The following is a 23995-nucleotide window of genomic DNA, read 5'->3' on the forward strand; positions in this document are numbered from 1 at the left end:
GTGGGGGAAGGAAGAGAAGGATAAATAAGTCACAGAGTGCAGTGATTTTGGCCCCTGCAGAATGGTGCCTTGTCTGTATGATCAGAATTTTATCTCTTCACGAGGGTTCGATACCATGTGCTTTAAAACAAAATTTCTTTCAAAGGGCAGCAAGGAAAGTCTTACAGTGGGCTGTACAGAAAATTCTGTATGTGGCCAGAAGTGTTTATAAAGGCACTCAAAAGAGCAAGCAGATGTTAGTACTAATTCAGCCACGTTTTATTTGCATTGTAAAACACTTGTTTCACTGAACAAGCACGCGCGCGCACACACAAAATCAAGCTGCCTGAGGGACAGATAGGAAAGGGAAGAAAGAGAAGTGAGGGTGGAATAGGGAAAACATACCTGCCCCTTCCTCCCTTCTCTCTGCCCACAATCCATAGGGAGGAAAGATATAATCTTAAGGATAATGTGATGCAACAGCTCCTCATTCCCCTAGAAGCAAAAAGCACCTGTACCCTTTTGCCTGTTTGCATATATATCAATATATATCTATATCACCCAGAGCCCATAACCAAGGCTAGGACCACTTTGCATGACACCAAAATAAAAAGCAAAAGGTCTACACCAAAGCAACTCAAGTTTTCTTCCAAGGAAACTGGATTCTGTGACCGGTATTAAAGTGGGCATATTTGCATCTATTTCCCCATTCTGAAATGTTTGCTCATTTTACATTAGAGTGGGAGCAATAAACTAAGAGGAAATGAAGCTAGAGCATTGGAGCCCCACACTCTGACCCCCCAAGATATGACTCAGACCCCCTGATATAAAATTTCAGCAGGTGTCACCCACCCAACTCCAAAACATCTTTGCAACCACGTTTTTGTTTATGCAGAATTGCAGCACATGAAGCACAGATGTGCAAGGAGTGGTGGGGAGGTGACTTTATATATTTATATTGTTGTGAGTTTTGGGGGGGGACCCCCTAAACCCTGGAAGTTAATAAATGGTAGGATTTTGATCATTTGGAATATTGAAGGGAAGACTGCAGTCCAGAGGAAAAATTCCGGCTAATCTTTTTCCAAGCCAGGGCCTCATCTGGGATAGAGGCGCTAACATGACAGAAATGTGTTGATGGCCCATTTAAGAGGGATCTTGGGCCAGGGCAGACAGAAAGTTGCCAGGGTAACTGGGTGTGAGGTGAAAGGTAAAGAATATCTTTAGCAAAATGTGCTGGGAAAAAGGAGAGAAAAGACAGATCCATATTGGGCAGGCTGGCTGAAGGCTGGCTGGGAGAGATGAAGTTTGAGTGTTAGTTCAACAACAAAAAAGGCAATCACTTCCATTATAATTGGCAGTCAAGGTGGTTTAATAAATTCTCAACAACATTCAAAGGAACTAGGTCCATTGTCTTCTAGAGTCATCAAAACACACGCTCCCTAAGCTTTTTTATTATGTTTCTTAAAAACAGTGATCTCTTAGGCGAGACCCCAGAGTGAGCATAAGCTAAGTAGATGCAAGCACCAGTCTCTGGTCCGCTCTCCCCATTTTAAATGAGGAGAAACTGAGGCACAGAAAAAGGAAGGCACTTAAAATGAGTGTGTGGAGTTCTCTTCCACTCCATTCTCCACCCCACATTTCCTAGAACTGGAGATAGAATCCTGGGGTCCCATTTCCTCCCCCCTCAGCCCACTGTGTAAACTGCTTGAGCCCCTAAACTGATTTGAAGCTTCCCCTCTCCGTCCTCCCTCAATAATCCCATTTAATGGGGGCCAATAATTCTTTTGTCAAGTTGACAGAAGCTACCTTTGTTTTCCACAATTACAGTAAGTCAGAAATAGGAGAGAGTGTTGGCGGAAATAAGAGTGGAATTATCTTTCTCAAGAATTGGTGAACCTCACTGAGACGTCCAAAAGAGAGGGATGACATTGTCAAATTTATAGACTGGGGTAGTTTTCTACCAGGAGATCCAGCAGGAAGCTATAGGTGATGGGTCCAGGATTGGGGCCTAGTCATGATGTGGAAGCAAGAGAACGGCGTGTCTTCAGATCCCATCTGAAGGACCTGTAAAGGAGCAGTGAAATTCCAAAATCATCATGTTTTCAATGTAAAAAGTAATGATAAAGAACAAGGAACAACAGAATCGACAGAAAATAATATAAGATAAAATAGCTCTGTTGCTAATACAGAGAGGGGAGAAGAGAGATGGCAGTCCTCTCTGGAGGGCAAAAGAGGCAGGCACCACACCACTGACTTACATGGTTGCTAAGTGAAGAAAGCGATTCTCTACACTCAGTATCTCCAGTATCTTTAACACAAATGACCATTCAATTTGGTCAACTGCTTTGAGTATATCTAGTTACACTTAAGGAGATGGGGGTCTTCTGGGAATGACTTTAGTATATAAGCCAGTGTTAGAAACTCAGATATATAAGCTAGGGGCCAACTGTCTCCCTAAACCAGGCACCCCCAAACTCAGTCCTCCAGATGTTTTGGGACTACAACTCCCACCATCCCTAGCTAACAGGACCAGTGGTCAGGGATGATGGGAATTGTAGTCCCAAAACATCTGGAAGGCCGAGTTTGGGAGTGCCTGCCCTAAACCAAGGTTACAATTGCCAAAACGGAATGCCTAGTTGCCATTTTGGGGCAAGACAGCTTTAAAGTCTTAATTTTGAAATGGTGGGACTGACTGGGATTGGTTGACAGTTAAACATCTGAGTAGTTCAGAGGACAACCTTGAGCTCAGTTAAGAGCTTGGAGAACTTAAAGAAGAAATGTCACTTGATCCAGCGACAGTCCACATTGATTATTGGCCTATTCTGACCTCTGAGACTGCTCCTGCTCAGATTGCACAGTTTTTTCTTGCATTTTGGTTCCAGAAATTCATTCCGATTGTGGAGATAAAATATAACGGATAGAATTTGACAGGATGGGCTATTAGTGTGCGAAAACAGTCCAGATCCAAGGGTCCCCAGGCATGCATCTCCATGTGGTGGAGATGTCAGACCCCATCCTGGAATCCAGGCATCTTCACTTGGTCAAAAGCCAGCTGCAAAATGTGCTAATTTCTAAGGCTGTAAATAGCAGTTAAACATCTGGTAGACTGGGTGAGACAACAACAACAAACGAACAACCATCGCAGAAACACAGACAAGGCACCGTCAAGTGAGTGGTGCATTAATCGACCTACAAATGACTGCACCTTGCAGTGCAGAAGAGGAGCTTAGCCACTATGACTGTAATACCATACAAAACATAGCTCCTGCCCCCCAAGTGGAACCATGAACCTTCAACAAGGGAGATTAGACAAGTGGTGTACGCAGCAAAAGCATTAGTCAGTGTGACTTGCAAAATCACAAGATCAACTTGCAAAACTTCCCTTTTTCCTGGACTGTTGAATAGGACCTGGCTGCTGTTTCACAATGTTTTCCCTCTTCTCTTCCTTGCCTGACTTGTCCATCCTGCTTCTCCATCATCTGGTTTCACTGCATGTTCTAATCCCAAGTCCATCACAACTACAATTTGAAGGTCTGCAAGCATGACCTTTTACTCACACAGTAAAAGTGGAGAGAAATTTGCTCTGGTGACAAACTGCTACAGTGGTACCTCCGGTTAAGAACTTAATTCATTCCAGAGGTCCATTCTTAACCTGAAACTGTTCTTAACCTGAGGTACCACTTTAGCCAATGGGGCCTCCCACTGTTGCCGCCGCGCGATTTCTGTTCTCATCCTGAAGCAAAGTTCTTAACCCGAGGTACTATTTCTGGGTTAGCGGAGTCTGTAACCTGAAGCGTCTGTAACCCGAGGTACCACTGCATTTTAAAAGGGAAGCTCCAGCTGTGGGGAGGCCTGATGAGGCCCATACCCGCCATGGGTAGGCTGTGGGATATTGAAAGGACCTGGTCACCTGCTTGAAAATTTTTGGGCCCCCTCAGCCCCTTCTACATGGTGCCCCTGCTAGGGAAACATATCAAAGCACAGTTGTTTATGGGACTCACAACCTACCACGCCGGCAATGGGAATGAATTGGATGCAGAGTAAACAGGAAAGGGCACCTAGCTTCTGAGCAGTTAGAACTTGAATGGTAACTCAGCCAGGGCCTTGAGTGAGGAAGGCTGAGGCTTGCAAATGAAACGAAACAGAGTTGGGCTTGTTCAGCATGCAAACCCTTCAACGGTGTGTGTGTACTAGCTGGCAAGTTCTCTTATGTCTGGCTGGCTGGCTGATTACTGATGCACCAAGCAAAAGCCATCTAAGAGCCGCCAATTGCCACAGGATCACACTCTTCCTTGCACAGAGAAGACCTACCAGTGGGAGCTGCTGCATGTGATTTCCTGAGGGTTGGTAAGATGGTGTAGGCATCGTAGCCAAAAAGGATTCCTGTCAGCATTCCAATCACCTGTCGGAAGGAAGTGGAAGTTTAGTATAGGCCTCCATCTGCTTTTAAGAGTACATTTCTGCAGTTGTACTCCAGGTAGGAAGTGGACTTTTCTATATTATTGGCAGTTGCTTTTGGTAGAATAGTCCCATTTATTCCTCTATTTGGGTTGTCAAGCTTCATTTTGCCTCTTCTAAATTAAAGTAGCTACTTGCGCTGAGAGGCATGGCAATTTTGATTCGGTTGCACTGACTGTGCATTTATTTGGGGCATGAGCTGGACTAAGTTAAGCTCTCTGAAGTCCCACTGAGTTCAAGTGGGAGTGATTTAAAGCGCATGGTCACCAAAAAAATCAGCATGGCTTGAAAGTACCCAACAGTATATCCATTGTTTCAGACTCTTGTTTGGCAAAATGGTGACTGCAAAAGTGAAAAAGCCATAAGCAAACTGCTTCGTGTTTGGGAGATGAAGAAAAGACCCAAGAACTCAACAGGAGGAAACCCAGCGCAACACAAAGCTGTAGTGCACACTGGACCTTTGAAGACCCTGCAAAGTGCAGTTATCCTTCTGAGTTGCAACTCCCAGGAACCCTTAAACTTCAGTGCCCAGAATTATTTGAGGGAAAGAATGTGCTTTGAATATGCTTTGAAAGCATAATGTGTATTCAGTACAATGGGCCCCAGTTGTGTTTATACAGGATTCACAGCGCAGAGGCACAGCCGATCAATCACACACTGTTTCAGAAAGGCACCAAATTTATACCACTGAAAGACCATATGTAGTGATCACTTTTGGGTACAGAAGCATGTGATCTTGCACAGCCAATTGGGCACAGTATTTGGGGATTATCCATGCATATTGGCAAGACAGTGGTCCATGCTGGCTAATTTGCCACATACTGAAGGAGGCAACTGGTTCATGGAGACTAAGCCAGACTGCTTGCTGCTAGGGCTGCGACACAGAATATGATATGAACCTGGACTGGTAGCTGGGCCTCCTGAAGGAACATAACAATAGCCTGCTGGATCAGGCCCATGGCCCATGTAGTCAAGCCTCCTGTTCTCTCACTGGCCAACGAGATGTCGGTGGGAAACCAGTGAGCAAAACAGAAGCCCTCCCAGCTCCCATGGTTTCCAGAAACTGGTATTCAGAAGCATGAATTTGTCTAATCCTCTTTTAAAGCCATCCAAATTGGTGGCCTTCGCTGCCTCCTGGGGAAGTGACTTCCATAGTTTGAATGTGCCCTTTCTTTGATCTGTCCTAAGCCTTCCAAAGCTCAGTTTCATTGGATGTCCACGAAGCGCTATGAGAAAGGATGAACAACTTTTATCTCCCCACTTACTGCATGCATGCCATATAGCTTAAGGTTACAAGACGTCCCCGTTTCCCGGGGACAGTCCCTAGATTTACAAATCAGTCCCCTGACAAAATCCATTCATTCCTACTGAAGTTGAAAAGTGTCCCCGGGTTCATTGAAAAAAATCTGGTAACCTTAATATAGCTGTGCCTGCAGAGAGCCCTCTTATTGTGTCTGGAGGTCCTTTCTCAAAGGGGCCTGCTAAATGGGGTGTAGAGGAGATCATTACAGGAGTTCTCCAACTAGCAAAGCCCAAATGTGCCATGTGTCTCCCCGTTTGCAGCAACATTCCTACATATTCCCGCTGCTGGCCAAATCAGCACTCCAGCTTCCTTTCCCTGCCCCCCGTGAATTTTTGTTAGCTTCTATGTACCGCAGCTGCGATGCCGGCTCCATCTCTGTGTCCTATGAGAACGATAAGGGACGTGATGAGGAAAGCAACAGCCCCAATGAGAGCCCTCATGAAATCCTAAAAGGAGGCAACAGAAAGGGAGAAAAAAGTTAATACTGGAACTAGGGTTGTCAAAGAAGTTAAAGCAGGATTAGCTGAGCCAACCACCTACCTCTGAGCCAATCACTGACACATATTTTTAATACCACCATAACTTCAACGTAGATGGGTTTTTTTGAGACTTAAGGTGGTCTGACAGAGCCATCTTAAGTCCTTGCTTTTTTTAAAAATAGTGAATTATAAAGATAAAAGGGTAAAGGACCCCTGGATGGTTAAGTCCAATCAAAGGAGACTATGGGGTTGTGGCGCTCATCTCGTTTTCAGGCCAAGGGAGCTGGCGTTTGTCCGCATACAGCTTTCCTTGGCCAGCATGAATAAACTACTTCTGGCGCAATGGGACACCGTGACAGACACCAGAGCGCACGGAAATGCTGTTTAACTTCCTGCTGCAGTGGTACCTATTTATTTACTAGCACTGGTATGCTTTCGAACTGCTAGGTTGGCAGAAGCTGAGACAGAGCAATGGGAGCTCATCCTGTTGCGTGGATTCAAACTGCCAACCTTCCGATTGGCAAGCCCAAGGGGCTCAGTGGTTTAGACCACAGCACCACCCACGCCCCTAATAGCTAAGTAAAGAACATACAAACACATTGTACGGGTTGCCAGGAGGTCACCCTCCCCTGTTCTACTCAGCGCAATGTAGGCAGGATATTTTAAAATGCAGAATTTGGTTTGTTTCAGTGGAGAACCCTTGGCACAGATAGACACAGTGGCCCAGTTTGTTCATTGCTTTAAATCCAGGGGTGGGAATCCTCAGTCCTGGGGACTCAGTGCCGTTCTCCAGGACTCTGCCTGCCCCTCGATCAACGTCCCAGTCCATGCCCAGACCACCTCCCTCGCTGGTCCTGCTCCACACTCTCCTCAGCTAGTAGGAAAGTGTCAGTACCAGATTACCAAATAGGTTGAGTAGGCACCAGTCTATGGGTCCCATGCCTTTTAGGGGGACGGTGACAATGGGTCAAAATAATATTGATTTGATCTTGAAGGAAATGCACAATCAATCTTTCTTAGTTCAATGCCATCCCACCAGAGAGCCTTTACAAGGGGGGGGGGGCAGGATTTTGCTTGCCTAGGGGCCTCCACAGGGCTTAATCCAGCATTGGGAAGTGTCTGTGAACCACAACGTCTGTTGCTTGCCTGGGTGGAGATGGGGAGCTGGTGCGTAGAAACCTCAGAAGTTTGCATGGCTGGAACGAAGCCTACTCTACAAGGGCAAGAGTCACCTCTTTCGCCCTGACTGCCATTAGCCAAGCTACACCCAGAAGGGTTGTCCACATGGGCCTAGCCAAGAGAGGAGGCAGCTGCCCCCCCCATGAAGTAAAACAATAGAAATACTTAACTAATTGACCAATCACATTGGTTCTGCTCCCCCAACAAAGTCCTGCCCCCTCAACAAAAATCCTGGCTACGCCCATGGTTGTCCACAAGGAAAACCTCCCCACCCCATCCCATGCTTCAAGGGTCAGCAAACTTTTTCAGCAGGGGGCCGGTTCACTGTTCCTCAGACCTTATGGGGGGGCTGAACTATATTTTTGGGGGGGAAATGAACAAATTCCTATGCCCCACAAATAACCCAGAGATGCATTTTAAATAAAAGGACACATTCTACTCCTGTAAAAACACGCTGATTCCCGGACCATCTGCGGGCTGGATTTAGAAGGCGATAGGGCCAGATCTGGCCCCCGGGCCTTAGTTTGCCTACCCATGCTTTAAGCAGTTTCAAGTGAATGAACAACAGGTCAGCGCACAGTGCTCAGATCATGGTCACTCCTTGTCCTCAGCCAGTCAGCGTGGGGTGGGGGACAAACTGCAGAACGATTTCATATTGGTGTGCAAAGTGTTGTTCTTGAGTTTGGGGGTATATCCTGTGAGTGCTGGTTGACAAGCAACCTGAAGACAGCCTCTGGTTTGTTTCCTCCCCAGCACACTGGAGGAAGGAGCAGGGCAGGGACAAAGCCTATACCAGACAGAGGTCACTTGACCTTCCAGATGTTTTGGGACTACAACTCCCATCATCCCTAGCTAACAGGATCAGTGGTCAGGCCCAGACATGGGGGGGCATATGGGCCACTTGACCTGGACCTCCGATTCCAAAGGGGGCCTCGGTCAGCATATTCACAATTGCAGGGGATGCACTGGGGTGAACGCGGAGGCGCAAAGAACGCCAGAGCCAGTGTGGTGTAGTGGTTAAGCGCGGTGGACTCGTAATCATGGGAACCGGGTTCGTGTCTCCGCTCCTCCACCTGCAGCTGCTGGGTGACCTTGGGCCAGTCACACTTCTCTGAAGTCTCTCAGCCCCACTCACCTCACAGAGTGTTTGTTGTGGGGGAGGAAGGGAAAAGAGAATGTTAGCCGCTTTGAGACTCCTGAAGGGGAGTGAAAGGCGGGATATCAAATCCAAACTCTTCTTCTTCTTCTAAATGGTTTAGCAATGATAAACATAAACCACAATAAGGCAAAGTTGCTTGATTTTTCTGAATTCGAGAATTTGCAGAAAAGAAAGCTAGGAAAGCATTTTTAAATGTAAATACTTAAAACAATCCTTTTCCCTATGTATTTTTTAAAAGCACTATTGTATATCCATATTTTCCATTTTGTCTTTATATGCAGATATGGTTCAAGCCTTGAAATAAAATTATTTGTCAGCATAACTTTTGTGAAAATTATTTATATACTTACTTGTTTATAAGACTTCAGTTATCCCCAGGGTAAAAAAAAAAGGGGGGGGCACATTATCTACCTGGCCCGGCCTCTGCCTGGCTCTGCAAGGCCCTGCCAGTGGTCAGGGATGATGGGAGTTGTAGTCCCAAAACATCTGGAGGGCTGAGTTTGCCTATGCCTGGCCTATACTTTTAAGCATGCAAGCTGCTCTCCCCCACTGAACCACAACCTAATCTGCCCCCCTCTCACCCACAGTCCAGATGATTTGGGCATGCTGACTGGGGGTGATGGAAGTTGTAGTCCCAGGTGGGGAAGACTCTTGTAAAGTGGCGTGGGCCCCACATTCCCAGGCCCTTTGGGAATCCTGTGCGAATGCTCTGCCCCACCCCAGTGCCAGGGGCAGAAGAGAAGTCTTACCGTCCATCCCCAGTGGATGAAAGTGATCTGGTGGTGCAAGTTACACATGAAGAAGATGAAGATGACAATGCCGTAAATGAGCATGAAGCAGGCTAAACCCGAGTAGCCTGGTGTCACGGAGGCCCCATAACAGATCAGGATGAGGATGCACGCAATCTGGCAGAGAAAGGAGAAAAAGAGCCGTCAAAGGGCAGAACTCATGAAAAGGAGGGGGGAAGACAAGCACCGAGAGAAGAACTGGCAGTCAGGTGGGTGGGGTACAAATAATAGACTTAATAGGAATCATAAATGAAGCATTTTTCAAAGAGCTAATACGGTAGGTTGGGGTTCAGAAGTGAAACCCTGGGACTGAAAATTACCTGTTCTAGGTTGAGGGTACTTTAGGAACAGGAACTCCAAATGATCTCATGGCCTGCTCAGTAGAGCACACATCATCATCATCGTCATCATCATCATCATCATTATTATTATTTAATTCTAATATATACTGCCCGTTGAAGATCACAGTGTGGTTCACAACATAAAAATACAATATGAGAACACAAAATACATAATAAAAGCAAGAACAAAGCCAAACCAGTAATGCTCCCTCCCACAAACACATTTAAAGGATATAGAATCAGCCAAAGGCCTGATTAAAGAGAAATAATTTTGCCTGGTGCCTAAAAACGTATCAACAGCCCCTATTGCTATTCCTGATCAGCTGGCAGCCACAACAGCTATATTCTCCCTCCACTGAAGGAGCCTGTGGGTGGAATTCAACATCGTGCTCAGGAGATTGTTCTGTCAGCGTGAGCATTTCTGCTTGTGCAGTGGCATAGATCAATATATCATAATGTTTAGATGGTGATATATCACAATGTTGAAAACCGGATATCACCCAGCCCTAGTTAGTTGTTGTAAACAGGTAATATAATGACATATCTTTTTATGAGGGGAGAGAGACTTTCTTCCTCCTCATCAGGCAATGCCATTTCCACCTGCCTTGCTCCATATTCCAGCCCTGGAAGCCTTTCCCAGACCAGAAGCTGGGAAGAGAGGAGTTCAGGGTTTTTGGGTTTTTTTAATAGCTTTATAAGTTGCATGTCCTTGTTTCTCAATTTGATCTTTTTACATGGTTTTGTATGTTTCATGGTATTTTATGCACTACAATTTGCTATTGTTTTCATTGATTATAGACTGGTAATTCCTTCTTCTGGTTGATAAGTGTAAACTGTTTACAGTCATACCTCGGGTTGAAATAGCTTCGGGTTGAGTGTTTTCGGGTTGCATTCTGCGGCAACCTGGAACTAACGGAACGCATTACTTCCGGGTTTTGCCGCTCGTGCAGACGCTCAAAATGACGTCACACACATGCGCGGAAGCGGCGAATCACAACCCGCGTATGCGCAGCCGCGGGTTGCGTTCACTTCAGTATGCGAACAGGGCTCCAGAATGGATCCCGTTTGCATCCAAAGGTACCACAGTAATTATCATTTGCTGATGTTTAATTTTACTGTTTTCTGTTAGATTCTGATGGATTGTTGAATGTTGCTTTGTTTGATATAATTTAAAGTTATTGTGACTTTTTATATTGGATCAGATTGTTACTATTAATGTTTGATGTTTTTGTATGTGTTGGAAGTTGCCCAGAGTGGCTGGGGCAACCAGCCAGATGGATGGGGTAATAATAAAATAATAGTAGTAGTAGTAGTAATAGTAGTAGTAGTAGTAATAATAATAATAATAATAATAATAATAATAATAATAATAATAATAATAATAATAATAATATATTGGTATATAGTTGCAGTAGATAATTTATTTCTCTGATATCTGGTCAGGTATTACCAGGATTGTTGCAGGATTAGTTGAGACTCAGTATAAAACTGTTAATAATTCTGGTGTGAAAACAAAGAAATGAGACTGCAGCACTTGGAAGGCCTGGGCAACAGGGCCGCTCCACCCATGAGGCAAGGTGAGGCAGCCGCTGCAGGCAGCAGAATTGACTGGGACAGCAGATCGAGCCTTCAAGGAATGCCCCGCCCACTGATGCTCTTGCAGTGGCAGCAACAACTCCAGCATGCTTCTGCAAGGCTGGATCTGCCCCCTCCTTGGCTGCCCCCTCTATACAGTGGTACCTCGGGTTAAGTACTTAATTCGTTCTGGAGGTCCGTTCTTAACCTGAAACTGTTCTTAACCTGAAGCACCACTTTAGCTAATGGGGCCTCCAGCTGCCACTGCGCTGCTGGAGCATGATTTCTGTTCTCATCCTGAAGCAAAGGTTTTTTTTAAAAAAAAATATTTTTATTTGAAATTTCAAAATAACAATTTATCAAAAACATGTCATCATCATTCCCCCCCATTTTCCCTCCCTCCTCCCCAAACAAAAGCCCCACCCTCCCCCAGACTTCCCTCAGCTCCTCTCTCTGTTTTTTTCAGCGCATGTTATTCTCTGCATATAATTAAATTGTAAAGATCCTTAATTTATCTGTCTATATCTTATCAATAATAAATTAGTGTATGTTTATTCAAAACCTGCCAAGGAGTCCAGTTCATTTTGTTGTTTCTTTAAATACTTTGTAAAAGTTCCCATTCTTCTTTAAAGTCACAGTTGTCCTTATCATGCAATTTGTGTGTCAATTTCGCCAGTTCCACATAATCCATCAGTTTCTCTTGTCACAGTTCTTTGGTCGGGATTTCTTCATTCTTCCATCCTTGTGCTATTAAGACTCTTGCTGCTGTTGTCACATACATGAAAATGTTCTTCAGTTTCCTTGGCAGGTCCTGAAGCAAAGTTCTTAACCCGAGGTACTATTTCTGGGTTAGCGGAGTCTGTAACCTGAAGCGTCTGTAACCTGAGGTACCACTGTAGTGGCCTCTTGGCAAATTGGAGGTGCTGCTGGTCTCCTTCCATCCTTGTTCCCGATATAGATCTTCACTCACCCCTTCTTACCTGTGGAGGGCGCCATTTTACGGTTCGCCTCAGGTGCCAAAATATCTTGGGCTTGCCCTGATGAGCAGGGTGGTCTGATATGCTCAGATCTTTTCTCTGTAAAAACTCCAGCACATTGGGTACATCTCTGCCTGCCCCAGTATGCTAGCACTGCACAGCCTAGATGCTTTTGACAAAGAAGCATTCAGCTATAATCCTCACCTGCGCTTTAAACTAGTTTAGCCTAACCTCAGGTTTCCCTACATGGGCGATGTTTGGTCCAGTCTGCCAAACTTCTGTCTCCAAAAGCAACCATGCTCCATTGACCAGATGTTCCAGCCTTTCAGAAAGAATTTCCCCACAATTTCACTTAGATTGGCTTTGGTGGAACTGAACCAATCTTGGAAGGAAGGTGGACGAACCAAGGAAATTGGTGGGAAACTCTGAGTCAGTGAGTTCTGCACGATGGCATCAGGTCCTGTTTTCCTTGCCAATAATTTGATTCATGAAGCTACTTTCACAGCCCATGAAAGGGGTGAGCGCCTTTAGAGATTGCTGAAGGCAGACTTTCAAAAGCGTGGCTTGGACGCACACTAGATTTCTCACTCTCACTCCTTGCTTCTCTGCGCAAAACCAGCATGTTTCGGGCCCCACACATCAAGCAGGCCACACGCTGGATTTGATCTTTGGCGCCGGTATAGATGTGATCATGTCTCCTTCGATGAAGGTGCCATGGTCTGATCACTACGCTCTGAAAGCCAGGATTGACTTTCCACCCCCACCCTGCTTAGGTGGCGAGCCGATTTGGGCTCGCCCGCGGAGGCTGATGGACCCGGATAGATTCCGTCAAGCCTTGCGGGACCTTGCTCCCCCTGGCGACTCATTGACTGAGCTTGTTGAGGGCTGGAATACCCAGCTCCTGGCAGCCATTGATGAGATCGCACCTAAGCGCCCTCTGCGACCCCGCAGAAACCGGGCTCCCTGGTTTACCGAGGAGCTTCGGAAAATGAAGCGGGACCTCAGACGGCTAGAGCGAGTATGGCGGGGTGCCCGTGACGGAGCCTCAAGAACATCTTATAGGGTTTTTATGAAAACCTATGAGATGGCAGTGAAGGCTGCTAAGAAGTCTTACTTCGCGGCCTCCATTGCATCCGCTAGCTCTCGCCCGGCGCAATTATTTAGTATAATTCGGTCTTTAACGTCCCTTGAGGGACAGCCAAATTTAAATAACAATCTGACACACAGCTGTGAGGCATTTGCGAGCTTTTTTGCGGAGAAGGTCTTGTCGCTCCGCCATGACCTCCCTGCCAATTTGGATACAATAAAGGAACTGGAGGCCCCTCGACTGTCCTCGGGTCCAGTATTGGACCACTTTGACCGGATATCTCCAGCCGATGTGGACAGATTCCTCCAAGCTGGAAAGCCCACCACCTGTCCTCTTGACCCGTGCCCGTCATGGCTGATTAGAGCGTGTCCAGACGAGGTGCGGGGCCCCCTGGGGGATATCATCAATTTGTCCCTTGGCACCGGGATATTCCCAGGGGAACTGAAGGAGGCGGTGGTGCGTCCGCTCTTAAAGAAAACATCATTAGATCCCTCAGATCTATCCAATTACCGCCCGGTCTCGAATCTTCCATTCCTGGGTAAGGTGATTGAGAGAGTGGTTGCTGAACAGCTTGGTAGGTTTCTGGATGAAACATCTGCTCTGGACCCATTCCAGTCCGGCTTCCGTGCTGGTCATGGGACCGAGACGGCTCTGGTCGCCCTAACAGATGATCTCCGCAGGCAGCTGGATCGAGGCGGGTCAGGGCTGCTGATTCTTCTAGATCTGTCAGCAGCCTTTGACATGGTCGATCACGAACTCTTGGACCACCGCCTTGCCGACGTGGGGATCCAGGGCACAGTCCTTCAATGGCTGCGCTCGTTTCTCTCTGGTCGGGGACAGAGGGTGGCGCTTGGGGGGGAATTGTCATCACGCCACTCCTTGGTGTGTGGAGTGCCTCAGGGTGCAATTCTCTCCCCGATGCTTTTTAACATCTTTATGCGCCCCCTCGCCCAGCTTGTCCGGAGTTTTGGGCTGGGTTGCCATCAGTATGCTGATGACACCCAACTCTATCTGTTGATGGATGGCCATCCTGACTCGGCCCCAGACACACTGACCAGATGTCTGGAAGCTGTGGCTGGATGGTTACGTGGGAGCCGGTTGAAGTTAAATCCTTCGAAGACAGAGGTCCTCTGGCTGGGGCGGGACGATATGGGATCGAGGGGGCAACTCCCATCTCTTGCGGGGGTGCAATTAGTGCCAGCACCGTCCGTTAAGAGTTTGGGTGTAATCTTCGATACCTCCCTCTCTATGGAGTCGCAGATTACAGCTATAACAAAGGCGGCATTTTTTCATCTCCGCCAAGCTAAGCAGTTGGCCCCTTATCTCTCTCGTCCTGACCTAGCCACTGTGATCCATGCGACGGTCACCTCCAGACTGGATTATTGTAACTCGCTCTACGTGGGGCTGCCCTTGAGACTGACCCAGAAACTCCAGCGGGTGCAGAATGCCGCGGCGAGACTCCTTATGGGGTCTTCGCTGCGAGAGCACATTCATCCGGTATTATACCAGCTGCACTGGCTCCCGGTGGAGTACAGGATCAGGTTTAAGGTGCTGGTTTTAACCTTTAAAGCCCTATACGGCCTAGGACCCTCGTACCTACGGGACCGCCTCTCCTGGTATGCCCCACAGAGAAACCTACGGTCTGCAAATAATAACATTCTCAAGGTCCCAGGCCTCAGAGAGGTTAGGCTGGCCTCAACTAGAGCCAGGGCCTTCTCGGCTGCAGCTCCAAACTGGTGGAATGCTCTGTCAAAAGAGACTAGGGCCCTGCGGGACCTGACATCTTTCCGCAGGGCCTGCAAGACAGAGTTGTTCCGCCAGGCCTTTGGTCAGGGCGCAGCCTGACTCCCTCCTCTGGCAACCTACACATAATTCTGCTTAATTGGTTGCCATCAATTTGATTTAATTAATTTTTATAATGAAATATTTTTAGATTGTGTGATTATTTTACTGATTATTTGATTGTTGTTAGCCGCCCTGAGCCCGGCTTTGGCTGGGGAGGGCGGGATATAAATAAAATTTATTATTATTATTATTATTATTATGTTGGGCACCAGGATAAATTAACAGCTTAGTGATTTCCAGCCCCCAAACCAAAAACCAGAGATTTGTATTTGCTTGCATTCCAAGTAGCTGGCAGTATGTCTGTATACAAACACACACACACACACACACACACACACACACACACACACACACCCCAAATGCAAGCTACAAAGTGACATTATGCTGCCTGTAAGATGAAAAAGTTTTCTAGCTTGGTAACATAATCTAGCAGCCATTTATTTTCATACGTCAATGTATCAAGAGGGACACCCCATGGCAAGAAAAATTGATGAGCTTTGCAGAGTTGGCTAAATTGACATACAAATTGCGTGATAAGGACAACTGTGACTTTAAGGAAGAATGGGAGCTTTTTACAAATTATCTAAAAAGACAACAGAATGAACTGAACTCCTTGGCAGGTTTTGAATAAACACCCACAAATTTATTGGTTGATAACATGGCAGATAGATAATGTAAGGATATGTATAATTTTTTAACGTGCAGAGAGCAATATGTGCTGAGAAATCAGAGAGAGGAGCTGAGGGAAGTCTCTGGGGGAGGGAGGCAGGGTTTGATGGGGGTGGGGGAAAAGGGGAAAAATAAAGAATATGATATGTTTTGATACTTTGTTATGTTGAAATTGCTAATATATATATATTTTTAAGGGGGCCACCCCAAAGGATATCTGGGTGTGGTGGGGACTGTTGGGGCAAGGGGTTTTCCATCTGCTTTGTGGCAAATTAACCTGCCAGAGCCTGAAGGATTCGAATTCTATTTACGGGCAGATCTTGGAGAGAAAAATAAGCATGCCTTGGCCTCGAGTCTCACTCACTTGTGCTCTCTATATATAGATGGCAGAGTCTCTACCTCTCCACTTCTCAAGAATGGGTCTCCCTGCTCGCCACCCACCACCCAGCCTTGCTACCAAATACGTTTTTAAGCTAAATATGCCAGGGATTTAACATGGGTTTCCTATGCATGCATTCTCCAGAGATGTCTGAGGGCACAGGGCCTCTCCTCCAACGAAGGAAGAGCACTTGCAAGAGATGTTCCAGCTGTGGCAACCGGTAGACACAATTACAGCTAGGCATTCCAGTTGTGGACCTTGGAAACAAAGGGCCAATCTGTTCGTCAGCACACTGGGGTTGCCAGCGCGCCAGGCGGAAGCAGCGTGTGTGTGTGTGTGTGTGAAGGGAATCACTGGGGCAACAGCTAAACAAACTAGGAACCTCCTGCCAAGTATGCCAAGGTCCAGAATAAAAACATAAAGGAACAGGCCTCCACTTTCACAGGCCAGAAATAAAGAGTGGGGAGAGAATTGCCACGGGAAGAGCCCAAGAGGAATGCCAAAGAGTTAAAAGCAGAAGTACAGAAAGAACTTCTAATATAGGGGGTGGCAGAATCAAAGGAAAGGCACAAGATGGCGCTGAAGAAGGATAATAATAATAATAATAATAATAATAATAATAATAATAATAATACAGTAATTTATTACTTATACCCCGCCCATCTGGCTGGGCTTCCCCAGCCACTCTGGGTGGCTTCCAACAAAATATTAAAATACAGTAATGCATCAAACATTAAAAGCTACCCTAAACAGGGCTGCCTTCAGATGTCTTCTAAAAGTCTGGTAGTTGTTGTTCTCTTTGACATCTGGTGGGAGGGCGTTCCACAAGGCGGGTGCCACTACCAAGAAGGCCCTCTGCCTCATTCCCTGTAACTTGGCTTCTCGCAGTGAGGGAACCGCCAGAAGGCCCTCAGCACTGGACCTCAGTGTCCAGGTAGAATGATGCTCCTTCAGGTATACTGGACCGAGGCCGTTTAGGGCTTTAAAGGTCAGCACCAACACTCTGAATTGTGAACGGAAACGTACTGGGAGCCAATGTAGGTCTTTCAAGACCGGTGTTATGTGGTCTCGGCGGCCGCCCCCAGTCACCAGTCTAGGTGCCACATTCTGGATTAGTTGTAGTTTCCGGGTCACCTTCAAAGGTAGTCCTACATAGAGCGCATTGCAGTAGTCCAAGCGGGAGATAAGCAGATAGCAGCCAAGGACAGAAAACATGCACCCCCGCAGGCACAATGCTGACAGATGAACCAAGAATGCAAGCTGGGACCGTCCCCAGTTTAAAAACATCCCCTGAGCCATGAACTCACCAGGTTGCCTTAGGGCACCAAACCGCTCTCATCCTCATAGCGGGGGTGCCCTACCTTGCAGGAGCAGTTGGACTACTATCAAGCTAATGTATGGGAGGTGCTTTGAGCACCAGGGAATCCCTGTATGTGCCAAATCATTGTAATTACAGCAAAAAGGTGGGATATGTTGAGTTTTCCCATAACACGTGGAAAGGAATTAAGCATACGTCCTCCACCCCAGGCACGGGATACAGAGCTGTTACATGGGCAAAGTTGAGAGAGAAAAGGAAATGGGTTTTTTAAAGGGCTTGGAACAGACAACTGAAGTTATCTTGCCAATTGTGCAGAAACGGATATAAGCTCTTGAGCAGATGGGGCCAGCCAACGACTGCTTCTTGCATAGATATAGGCAAGTGAAGCTTGTGACTGAGTGGCAGTCGCCATTATCTCCTGCGCATTGAGCTGCTTTCAAATACTGATGCGTGGGCTGGTTTAAAAAACCCCAAAGCAAACCCAAACCCTATCAGAGACTGCGACATTCAAACACTAGTGTGGCTTTTAGTTAGTCCTAACAGAAGTTTTGTGATATTTGAAAGTGTTCTCCCCACCCACCCCTAGTGAATCAACGCTGCTGCCTGCATTTATTTATCTACTTTGGGTAATTCTGAATTTAGCTACCTGACAGGAGGGGAATCACAGGACTGGGCAATTAGCTTAAATAATAGAAATGTGTCAGTGGGTGGGGGGAGACTACAGGCCCTCCAACTACTAAGCTATACTTCCCAATTTGTCTTCTGTGGATTCCATCCCTAGTGTGATTTTTAATCTAGCTTTCGTAGGCCAAGAACCAGCCAAATATCTTCATACTTGCTCTCAGCATTACAAGGAACCCATTAGTTCCAATGAATGCTAACTGAATTAACTACATGCTTGTACATTTTCCAAAAGGGAGAGTGCGTCTTGTTCTAACAAACTAACCTAATTCAACCCACAAGTCTCAAAACGATGAAAAATACTGTGTCATGTATAATGTTAATAACTTCTGCTAATAACAGAATCTACTGTCCTGTAACGTATAATAATAGCTACTGCTGATCCACATTAGTTTGTGGATATTTGCAGAAAGGGCTTCTCACATTTATTTTACCAGCAATGTATTTTCCTTCACTCCCCCCCCCCTTTTAACATAAGGCCTGAGGGATATTTCTATGGAAATGGAAAGATAGTTAACTGTTTTGCTGTTTCACTGGCCCTTAGTAAAGCTGGTTGGAATCCCCCCCCCCACTCCCAAAACAAGACTAAAAGATGTTGGAGAGCTGTGTGTTTTCTGCAGCTTGCCATTTGCTCCAATTCAGCAATAAAACGTAGGTTTTCCTGGGGAAAGCGCTAGGACAAACAAAAACAAAACCCTGCTTGGCTGCAGAGCTTTAAAGTATGGACTTGTGTCTGGAAAGCAGAGAGCAAAGGGACGTCTGGAGGAACTCTAAGACCAGAGTCAGAAATCACCTAACTGCAACCTTGAGCAGGAGCAATTTCCCCTCGATTCCCAAACGACAGCCTTGCACACTGTCTCAGAACCAGCCTTGAATGTGTGTCACCTATTTAGCATGGCAAGGAATACGCTCAGAAGACACTGTCGACAAAAGACTGGGTAAAAGTAAAGAATGGGTTGAGCGGCCTAAAATAATAGTTTTCCTTTGCCAGGCTATATCAGAGATGGGGAACCTGATATATAAGAAGGGGTAGCTCAGTTGGGAGAACAGGGACATGGGTTCAAGCCCCAAGTTGGGTCAGAGATTGGACTTTGAACTAGATGACCCTCACGGTCCCTTTCCAACTCTACAATTCTACAATGCTATGATTGGTCATCGGACCGGTCAATGGTAGAGTATCTGTTTGGCATGCAAAATCTCCCTTGTTGAATGCCTGGCATCCAGTGAAACAGGAGCAGGTTTTAGGTGACATTAGGCTGCTACATTATTCCAACTTCTCAACTAGCCCTCCAAGCAGTGAAGGACTCTGACTCCCATCAGCCCCAGCTAACAGGGGCCACCTTCAGACATGATGGGAGATGCAGTCCTGCAACATCTAGAGCACACCAGGTGCCTCATCCCCAAACACTACACTGGCTTAATACAGGAAAAGCGTGATTCTAATCCAGGGGTCAGCAAACTTTTTCAGCAGGGGGCCGGTCCACTGTCCCTCAGACCTTGTGGGGGCCCAGACTATATTTTTTTCGGGGGGGGGGGAATGAACGAATTCCTATCCCCCACAAATAACCCAGAGATGCATGTTAAATAAAAGGACACATTCTACTCATGTAAAAACACGCTGATTCCCAGACCGTGTACAGGCAGGATTTAGAAGGTGATTGGGCCGCATCCGGCCCCCGGACCTTAGTTTGCCTACTCATGTTCTAATCTGTCACGGCAACTGTACGGAGACTGAGCAGTAGGACTTACTTCACCTCAATCAATATGGAACAAATCCACGTTCTCTTCTGTATTTGGGCCTTAACGGGGGCAGTCAGACACAGAGAGTGTTGTTTTGTTTATCCCACAAAGATGGGAGCCACTGTGGCTTCCAATGGATAAAGAGAAACTGACTCAATGAACATGTGGTCTTTGCTTGCTATTTTAAAAACAAGGCAAGGCAGCACTCGCACTCGCACCTGCACCCAGAGCCCTTGGGAGTGACAGGGCGTAGCACAGCACAGGCAAGCATAAATCCTTCCCTTGTTCTCTTCACCTGCCTTGTGGGCCTTGTCGGGACCTGCTATTTATTCCTAGGCCCCGCTTTTTTGAAAAAAGGAAAACCCTTTTTGTCATTCCCACGCAGATACAACACCCAGCCCTGCAGCCTAAAAGAACATGCTCTGCTCTAAGATTAAAAGGTAGATTATCGGTCCTGCAACATTTGAGTAATAGCAATCTCCTGTTTGGTTTCCATAACACAGGATTCGTGTGGTGCTGCGGTTACAGAGGGTTGGATTAAAACTGCAAAATCCCAAGTTATAAACCCAACTCAGCCATGAAGCTCCGTGAGAGTTGTTGGCCCAGTCACTCTCCTCAGCCCTACCTCACAGGGTTGTTGTGAGGATAACATGGCAAACAAGGAATCATGCAAAAGGAGGGAAGTTGCAGCTGTGCTTTAAGCCCTTAGAACAAAGACGTCTAAAAAACTGGCTAAAGCACATCCTTTTTGGACCAACCCAAACTTTGCATGAGGCAGTTTTCCACATTCCTAAGATCCTCCAGTTTGTGAAGGTAAAATACTCGTATTAGGACTCAAGACATCCAGGTTCTGCTTCCAATTCTCAGGGCTGAAAAACTGAATGAGAAAAAACGGTTTCTGTTAATTATTAATGGAGGTGGCAAAGATTTGTGAAAGAGGGAGGGGGGAGAGCAACAACTTCTCTGCCACAGATGGCAGAGAAAGGGCTACACCCATAATGGAGACAGAAGCCATATTGTCCTATCCCTCTTTGAAAGACGAAGGAAGGGTCCTGCTCCACTCCTAAAAGTCACTCTCCAGGGGTAGGTAAAGAACAGACAAGTGGGATTTGCACAGAAACGTAGCAAGGTGCCTTCGACTTAATCAGACCTCTGACTACCTGCACTGGCTGGCAGCAGCTCTCCAGGGCTTCAGGATCTCTCCCTGCTGTGTCTGGAGATGCCAGGGGTTGAACCCGGGCCTTCTGCGTGCAAATCAGATGCTCCGCCACGGAGTGACAGCCTTTCCCCAATGCAAAACGTTACCCTGTACGTTGCTCAGGGTTCCTGCCAGCTAGCTCCTGGTATTCACTGACATTACTGCCACTGAAGGTGGAAGCTCTACTTCCTTGTCTTGCTGTTAATAGACCTATTCTCCCAATGATTTGTCTAGAGGCTTTTTAATAAGCATTTTTTTGGGGGGGGGGGATTTAAGACCCCAAGGGATACAGAGCAAAGCTGCCTGGTAGTGCCAACCTCTGGTCTGAAAGACCTTGTGCCCACCCCCCTAATCCCAGGTGTGTGGGTGTGACTCCATTACCCGCCTCATGCTCAGAAACACTCTCATCCCTTCCACATATTCCGGCGCTGAACCCTGGTATTGAAATAGGCTGCGTGGCTTCCTTACTCTGGCATACATTGCCAAAACAGGTTTACTTGGAAGCAGTTCTTGTGGACAAGTTATGAGAGAGCAAGAGGGTTGTTGCTTTTATTTTTCTGGAGAAACTTGTACCCCTTGAACAACTGCATGAGAAGCAAGAATTCAGCGAGAAGAACCCCTCTGAAAGCAAGAGGCCATGTGATGGGTGGTGCAAGTTCAGCTCTATTTTCAGAAAAATAAAAGCTGTACTAAGTCCCAGGACAACTAGTGAGGATAAATATACAGCTATTCAGAAGGGTGGGGAGAGCCTATCCTTTCCCATCTGTGTCATAGGGAGGTGGAGCAGGACCACGTGGTCCTACAAGCTTGCAACTCTTTAGCAACTACTGCTGTAAATTCAAACCGCAAAGAGACGCTCCCAATTACCGTGCCAGACACACACACTCTGTGCCCAGAGACGGGAACGGTGAGTCACCCGCGATGCGCGCACCCGGCGCTCCGGGGAGGCGACCAGCGAGGCACACGCTCAGCCGCACCCCAAACCAAGGCCCTCCGCGGGCAGGGAGAGGCAAGCAGCCAGGCTTCGGGCACCCCAAGGCCGTCCAACAACCGCCAGCCGCGGGGACAGGAACCTGCCTGGGACTGCAAAGCGCCTTTTCCTCCTCTGCCTCGCCGCTTTTCCAAACCTGCAGGCATCATGGGAAGGGGAGGACCCGGGAAGCCCGGCTTGTTGAAGTCTGGCTCCCTACGCTCGCCATGCCCAGGGGACGCAGCAAGCGATGGGTCTCTGCCCCGCGGAGCTTAACGATGCCCAACTCGCGCAAAGCAAAGCGCCGGGGCGAGGTCGAGTTGCAATAAGGAACAGGAAGGGAAAGCGCAGCGAGCAGGAAGAGAAAAGCGGCGCTCAGCGAATGCAAACCGACGCGCTTCAGGCGTCCGGGGCTCACTGCCGTTGGAAGAAGCTTAAGGGACAATTGTCCTTCGCTCATCCATCCCCTCTGGGCTTGCGGGGCCCCCGCTGAGTCTCCCAACACCGTCCCTCCCTCTCTTCCCCTGGACAGCAGCCGTCCCGTGACCCTCCTCCCCTCCACCCGCGGCCCGACGACGCGCGGGAGACACGTCCGCCGCCCCTCCTCCTTAACTCTTCCTCGGCCGAGGCAGCGCTGCGCTGTCTGCCCCGTCAGGGCGTTTCCCCGCCCGGCACAATCTCCAGCGGGTCCGCTGAAGCCACCCCGGACGCCTGGGTTCCATCCCCAGCGCGGGGAAGCGGGCTGGCACGGGCATAGAGGATACTGGGGAAGGTTTGGGTGGCGAAGGAAGCCCCTCCGCCCGGTGCCACACATGCCAACAACTTTCGGCGGGCGCCACTAACGGACGTGACCGCCTGTTCTTGCCCAGCCACTTATAAAGTGGGAGGTGGGGGGCAGACTCCGCCCGACCCACACAGTCATGTTGGAGCACCCCGGCTGCAACTTATCCCTCCGAACCCTCTCCTAAATCACTTTGGAAAACCTGAACTTCGTCGATTTGCTGGACGTGGGGTCCGGAGGGAACTGGGTTATGGAAACGTGAGAAAGAAGTTTTCTGGGAAAGCGCAGCGTCCGCCGCTCCGCGAAGTTAGGGAGCCACCCCCCCCCGTCTCCTGTCCTGGGCGCCCCCCGCCTTTGCAGATCGCGCCATCCCTCCGGCCCGTGCGCGCCCTCTTACTATTTCGGCCAGCAGGATCATTCCCTTGTGGGTGCGCATGAAGCCGGTGCATTGGCCCATGCACCCTTCGGCGTTGCTGGACGACTCCATGGCAGCGCGGCGCCCCGGTCGGAAAGGGGAGACGTCGCTTTCGCTTCCCGCCGCGGCTCTGCTCCTTCTCTTGGCAGCAGCCTCCTGCCAAGCGCGGGCTCCGCCAGGCAAGGGAGGGCGGGGAGGGCGGCCCGCGGGGTGGGGCGGCGGCGGGCTGGGCAGGGAGTCTTGGGTAATCGCCGCTGCCTCTTTAAGGGCAGCCGGAGGAAGAGGGCCGGTGAAAAAAAGACCGTCGCGGAACCAAGAAATTGCACAGAACAAAAGAAATGACCGTGAAGATCCCTGAAACGAGAAGTAATCGACTATAGAATAACAACTTGTCATTAGTCGTTTAGTCGTGTCCGCCTCTTTGTGACCCCATGGACCACAGCACGCCAGGCACTCCTGTCTTCCACTGCCTCCCGCAGTTTGGTCAAACTCATGCTTGCAGCTTCGAGAACACTGTCCAACCATCTTGTCCTCTGTCATCCCCTTCTCCTTGTGCCCTCCATCTTTCCCAACATCAGGGTCTTTTCCAGGGAGTCTTCTCTTCTCATGAGGTGGCCAAAGTCTTGGAGCCTCAGCTTCAGGATCTGTCCTTCCAGTGAGCACTCAGGGCTGAT

General features: G+C 47.9%; 1 protein-coding gene across 1 annotated transcript; it reads right to left on the minus strand.

Moving 5' to 3' along the window:
* Nucleotides 1–1324: 1324 nt before the first annotated feature.
* PLP2 (proteolipid protein 2) lies at nt 1325–23479 on the minus strand. Its single transcript, XM_081175831.1, has 5 exons — nt 23304–23479; nt 9307–9462; nt 6091–6186; nt 4291–4381; nt 1325–2043 (listed from the first exon to the last, which is right to left on the minus strand). Exons 1-5 carry the CDS (start codon nt 23391–23393, stop codon nt 2024–2026), a joined length of 453 nt encoding a protein of 150 aa, XP_081031957.1. The 5' UTR covers nt 23394–23479; the 3' UTR covers nt 1325–2023.
* Nucleotides 23480–23995: the final 516 nt, after the last annotated feature.

This window comes from Podarcis bocagei (assembly GCF_964188305.1).
Source record: "Podarcis bocagei genome assembly, chromosome: 17".
Taxonomy (NCBI): Eukaryota; Metazoa; Chordata; class Lepidosauria; order Squamata; family Lacertidae; genus Podarcis; species Podarcis bocagei.

Coding starts and splice junctions, on each gene's coding strand:
- PLP2 (XM_081175831.1), bottom strand. CDS start 23,393: ATGGAGTCGTCCAGCAACGCCGAAGGGTGCATGGGCCAATGCACCGGC. Junction 6,187..9,306: donor TCATCCACTGGGGATGGACG/GTAAGACTTCTC, acceptor GCCTCCTTTTAG/GATTTCATGAGGGCTCTCAT. Junction 4,382..6,090: donor GAGCCGGCATCGCAGCTGCG/GTACATAGAAGC, acceptor TCCTTCCGACAG/GTGATTGGAATGCTGACAGG.